The sequence below is a fragment of the Chaetura pelagica genome, unplaced genomic scaffold (genome assembly GCF_000747805.2).
Source record: "Chaetura pelagica isolate M959 unplaced genomic scaffold, ChaPel_1.0 scaffold219, whole genome shotgun sequence".
Taxonomy (NCBI): domain Eukaryota; kingdom Metazoa; phylum Chordata; class Aves; order Apodiformes; family Apodidae; genus Chaetura; species Chaetura pelagica.
Window position 1 is genome coordinate 2,256,550 of NW_009954552.1, and position 6,109 is coordinate 2,262,658.

At 41.5% G+C, this 6,109-nt stretch overlaps 1 protein-coding gene across 1 annotated transcript; it reads right to left on the reverse strand.

Moving 5' to 3' along the window:
• Positions 1 to 480: 480 nt before the first annotated feature.
• Positions 481 to 2,144, reverse strand: BASP1 (brain abundant, membrane attached signal protein 1). The gene has a single exon (XM_010005083.1). The coding sequence runs from the start codon at positions 2,134 to 2,136 to the stop codon at positions 1,402 to 1,404; it is 735 nt and encodes a 244-aa protein (XP_010003385.1). The 5' UTR covers positions 2,137 to 2,144; the 3' UTR covers positions 481 to 1,401.
• Between the last annotated feature and the right edge of the window lie 3,965 nt (positions 2,145 to 6,109).

Genomic DNA, 6,109 nt, shown 5'->3' on the forward strand with positions numbered 1-6,109 from the left:
CTCCTGCACAATGGCAATGGGGAAAGAAACCAAAGTGTATCAGCATTAATAATATTTCAATAGGACTTGGGTTAAATTTAATTGCACCTTTTTAAAAGGTTAGTTTGTCAAAGCCACTGCCTAACTCCCAGCTAAAACCCAGTCTGCATGCCTCCGACTCTTTAAATTATCAAGAGAGCATTTTTTTTCATGTTAAGGCAGGCAAAAGCCATTTCTACCTTATCAGGGATAAAACATATAGGAGATGTGAGGTTCATTTGCCATCTCTTCCAGCCTCTCCTGTGAACACTTGTGTCTGTAGAAGCAGGATATTACAGAAGCATGTTTCTAGGATCATGAGGTTGTTGATTCTTTCCTTACCTCTACTTCCATATAAATAGGAGAGTAAGAAGCCCCAGATGTTAAAACTGAGTGTAAGGATCTCCTTCACCTAATTCCCAAGGGGTAAAAGTGAGGATTTAATCAGTCTTTACACTTCAATATTTTTTAAATTATTTAACTTTTATTACTGTTGCACCATTTATACAATTACATATAATTTCAATGCATCCATTGTACATTTGTTTTTTCATTTGTTTTCCAATGAGTGTGTGTTGGTGTCTGTGACACAGAATGGAAGAGAAACTGGAACTGCAATGAACGCAGACTTTTTCATTTCCACTGACCAATAAACAGAACTACAGGTGCACCCAACCACGGACATGCATTAACTCGTCATGAGAAATCTAGGTAGGCTAAGTAGGATGAGAATGCTTTTTACTCCCAAAAAATATTTGGAGAGGAAGAATTGGAGGATTGGCATTGAGAAATATGTGGACAGCTAAGTGGGTTTTGTCTGAAAGTTGGCATTCATCCACTGCATTAAAAAAATATCAAAAAAAGAAAGGCTGTAAATAAAACAAAACAAACAAAAAAAAAAAACAACACACAAAAAAAACCCAACACAGAAAATACTGCTTTCGTAGAGATCTGATTGCCTTGGCACAAACCCAGTGGGCAGAATCAAACGCATCACTCCCAAATCCCATTACAGAACAAAAAGATTTTGATACATTGGTGGAGTGCATTTACAGCAGTTCAGATACAAAAGATGTGCTGTACTTTCAGACATCCATTTATTTTATTTATTTATTTTAATCCAGGACTTGTGTCAAGTTGGCAGAAAGTATATTAGATATTTCCCCACAAAAATACTATTTGGATTCTCCCCCCTCCCTCCCAACTTGCTGGGACATCCTTTTCATTTTTTCTTTTTTTTTCCTTTTTCTTTTTTTTCTCCTTTTCTTTCTGGGCAATACATATTTGTTATTTCAGATCTGAAACGAGTTAGTAGAGCTGAAAAAAAAAAATAAAAAAAAGACACAGGTTGTTTTAAGTGGTTGTTTCAACAGGCTGTCCAATTTAATCTTGCACTGCTATGGTTTGATCCGAATTAGTCGCTGGAGCTTCAGAAGGTTTCGCTTCCTCTGGTGGGGCTGCAGGGTCCGAGGCCTTAGCAGTGGAACTAGGTGCTGCTGTTGCTGCGGCGGTCTCCTTGGAAGAAGGCGCAGCCTCGCTGCTGCTAGGTTTTGAGTCTGAAGCTGGGGCCACTTCACTTTTAGTTTCTTGGGCTGCAGGCGTTGTGGGAGCCTCAGTCTTTTTGGCTTCCCCTTCCTCTTTGCTCTTGTCATCTGCTTTACTGGGAGCTGTGGCTTCTGAAGGCTGGGAAGCTTTTGCATCGTTGCTAGGCTCAGAAGTTTTGGGTGCTTCGCTACTGGCAGCAGGAGCAGAGGCTGCAGTCGGCTCCTCTTGCTTGGGTGCCTGTTCATTGTTCTTCTGTGGCTCTACTTTCCCATCGACAACAGACTCTGACTTCTCTGGTTCTGGTTTCTGGGTTTCTTCCTGGGTCACTGTTTTCTCCTTCTCACCTTCTTTTTCTTCCGTCTTATTGGCAGCGACCTGGGTATCCTTTTCACCCTTCTCCTCCTTGTTGTTCTCCTTCACTTCTGTGGTCTCTGTGGTTTGCTGGGCATCCGCAGTCTCCTTTGGAGTCTCCTCTTCCTCAGTTGCTGCTCCTTCAGCCTTCTTGTCTTTGTCTTTAGCTTTTTCATCATTGACACTGTACCCCTTCTTCTTCTTGCTCAGTTTGCCTCCCATGTTGGAGCTCTGTAACAGAAAAGAGGAAGAGGTGGTTAGCCAAAGCTCAGCATTTGTCACCGAGACTCATAATCAGATCAACTGTAGCGCAAGAGCAAAACTGATGCTGGCTCCTAAAAAGAAGACTACAACCGGTTTTGTCAGACATTATCAGCTGAATGCACTGATGCTACTGAGCACTACCACCTCCAAGCTTATGTCCCACTCAGCCCTGCAGCATTTCCATCAGCAACACCCTTTCTGCCACATGCCTTTATAAACAGTCCTCTGAACCACTCTAACCCTCATTACTTTTCAGAGAGGAGGAAGAGGAGGAAGTAAGAAGATGATGGAGGACTAACACACATCTGTCGTGTCCCGAGAAAGGGATATAAAAGGTGGAAGTAGAAAAAAAAAGCTGTATTCATAATCAGGTAGGGCACAAATTGAGTTTGACTGTCAGTCCCGGCATCTACTCCCGGATAATCCAAAGTCAGCTGTCACTCTAGCAAAGGCTACAACCTAGTTTTGCATTAAAGTTTGGAGAGATCAGAAGAAGCCTAGAGCCAGTGAAAAGGCTGATGCTCTTCCTAAGACAGAAGACTTCAGCTGCATATTCCCCTCTCAGTGCCGGCTGGCCACACAGCCAGCTCCCACTGAGGCCACCAGAGTGTGCCTCTGTCACCCAGAGGGGTGAAGGCACCATCCTCCAGCAGCCCCAGAAGTAGAAGCAGCTCCCAGGTGGGGACGTAATCACACAAGAAACCCCCACCCAGCTCCCTCCCACCCCACAGCTTCCACAGGGATCACCTGCATTCCCACACACAGCAGCCCCTCACAGCCCCACGCAGCAGGATGGGAAACACAGAGCCTGCAGCACAGCAAGCCTGCAGCCACTCAGTAAGACAACAGAAGCAAACATGAGCACTTCTGAATGCAAGTTTACGTATAGCATGTGACATGATGCAATAAAATATGGGGGAGGGAAAAGAGGAGTGCATGTTCTGTAGGCTCTGCTCACAGTTTGCAAGCATAAGTGATCAGATACACAGTTCAGTTGTTTAGAAGAAGTTGAGCAGGCATGTAACCATATCAGTATATATATACACCTTGAGTGGGAGTCTCAACTAAGAATGTACAAAATTTTCCACAGTACTTCAAAGCGAATTTTGTTTATTAAAACAGGAGGAGACACATATATTTTGTCATTAATGAACATTAAAATCTCTATGATTGCCTAAAAAATATGCTTCTGGTATTAAAGGTAAAATTCATACTCAGTGAAAGGGTAAGAAAAAAAACATTCCTAGTTTCATACCATTTGACAATAGTGGAGAAGGTGATTTTTTCAAAATGCTATCAAACAAATGTTTAATTTAAGAATTTTTCCAAGGGAGCTGAGTCGTTCTAATTTTCTGTTTTGCAAAGGCAGGTAGTCTCACAGGCCTTATATTTTTCACGTAGTTGACAAAATTGTGGATATAAACCGTAAAAATTCAACTAGCTGTTTCTCAGTGTATTTTCTGCTACCACAGATATAAGGCACAAGCACAGCCCAATGGCAGATTTTCTATGTCTTGGCCGAAAACGGGGTATTATAGTTAGCAGACATCTTTCTGATGTCAGTTCTCAAGAAGAACAATAATTTGGAAATCCTGTTGAAGGATCAGCACACAGCTCTGCAAAATGGAAACCTAATGGTAACACAGCCCTATTTTGCTGTCTGAAATTTTATGGGGGACACCAATAAAAGGATTAACTTCTAGAGTCACAGTTGGGCAATCTAATCTCTACCTTCATTGCAGATACCGGCTCTTTAGGTATTTAGGGCAGCCTATGGACATTAGTTTGTTATCTGACAAATTGACAGGCTTCTCAATACTCCATAGATATTGCTCCAGCTAATTGTTTATGCAAACTTACAACCAAATACTTGGAAAGGGGTTTTGCAAGTCAGCAGAATCAGGTATTTATACTGAAGTCATGTGTGCATCCCAATTTGCAGTTCCTAAATAAGCCTGCATTTTTCCCCAACAAAGACCCGATACTGTGAGACTAATTTAATTTGCTGCATCTTCTGTATTTTTCCAGGTTTTGCTATTTGCTATTTATATGGATAGCAGCAACTCAACATAATTTATATTTTCTTCCACAAGAAGCTTTTAACCTCAGATGTTGCTGGCTACAGAATGCGTATGCAAAAGGGGCTTTAATAAGCAGAGAAGCATGCATATGAGAAATGTGCTCCCAAACTATGAAAGGAAACATGCACTGTCTTTGCTTGGAGGTGTACTGTGAAATCACTGTGTCTCAATTTGCATTACAGCCAGCTGGCTTGAGATACTGGAGCAGAAGATGGGGGAGAGGTTCAGAGACTATCATTATGCTCTATTAGTAAACATTTGCAGATATAAATGAACTGCCACCTTCCAGCATAGTTTCAACTACTTTATACAGAATAGATTCACTCCCTGTGACACTTAATCTTACATCCCCCTATTAAAAATCCTTCTATATTATCATTGTTACAGCTGTGTCAGGCTATCATGCAAAAGCACAGCAAACATCAGGGTCATTGCCTAGCCCTGCAGGTAGCAATGCTACCATGTTCTTTTCCCCTCCTATCTGAATTACAAATATTCCTCCTCCACTTTCCATAACAAACATGAGCTTCTCTGTCACGTGCTCCAGAAACAGCCCCCATGTGCTCCACTGCCTGCTGATCTAGCCCCTGTACAATCATAACTGTGCCTGAAACACAGTCTTGGGGTGCAGTAGACACAACACAGACCTTAAAATGTATTTTAAAGTTGTAACCAACTGTATCTGGAAGAAACATGGCATGTAGATCAACCAACTTAACCATCTCTGTGACTGTACTGGCTATTCTTGCAGGGATAATCCTGGCTGGTACTACATGAAAGTGAATCCCAGTGAAATGTCTCACAAGTAAAACAGACAGCCAAGTGTCACTGAAGTATGTATTCAACTCATACGGCATTAAATCCACTCTATATTATTACCTATATATTCACATTTGAAAGAACACAGACCTTTCCCAACCACCACTAAAGGACTAAAGGCTAAAAAAAGGAGGTACCCTGTCTTTCCCAGTGAGTCTGATGACTCTGGCTCTCTTGCTTAGTCCCTCCCACTTCCTCTACCTCTGGCTACCCCCCATAACCATTGCAGCCATATTGTGAATTACAGACTCACAAAAAATTAAAAAACTGCCTACAAGTACTTACTATATAGACCGAAACCCAGTATGGCTTCAGTTATGTGCACTATCATTGATATGCATTGGTTTTGAACTAGCTCTGGCAGCTACCAGCTGAATGAAAGCAAATCCAAAAGGAAGATCCTTGAAAATTTTTGTGCTGAGTACCATTCCTGTAAAATGGCACAGCATTTGATGCCTGTGCCTCTTCCCTACTGGACAGAAAAAGGTCCAGAGAGAGACAGTCTAAAAGCAGAAGGTGCAATATAACAGCTGAGGGAACAGTTTCAGGGAACTTTGATGAACCAGTTGGCAATCCACTGAATTAGAAAACTAAGGTTAAGTATAACACTTTGAAGTTACAGGAGACTTCATCTGCTTTGACTGTTCTTTGGCTGTATTGCTTATCTCATGGAATAAAATAGAGATGCAGAGACCACTATGGAGGACTTCAACAGCAGAAACAAGCATCAGTTGCTAAGAGCTGCTGGTCATTGTGCTCATCTGAAGTTTCCGTTCATCTCCAGAGAGCAAGCTCCTGGAGAGTTTCCATGGGTATCTTTTTAATTGCATATTAGAAATAATGTGACTGTATTACAAAATATACTGTCTAAATGTCTACATAGAGCAAGTTTGAAAGCTGAATATTTGTGATAATTAGGATTTCCTGGGATAACAGTGTCGCTAGTATTAGACTTACTGTCTCTCTCTTCTGTCAATAAAGATTTGCCTGCCCAATCAGATTTCTTATGTGCTCATAAATTTCTAAATGTT

Coding starts and splice junctions, on each gene's coding strand:
- BASP1 (XM_010005083.1), bottom strand. CDS start 2,136: ATGGGAGGCAAACTGAGCAAGAAGAAGAAGGGGTACAGTGTCAATGAT.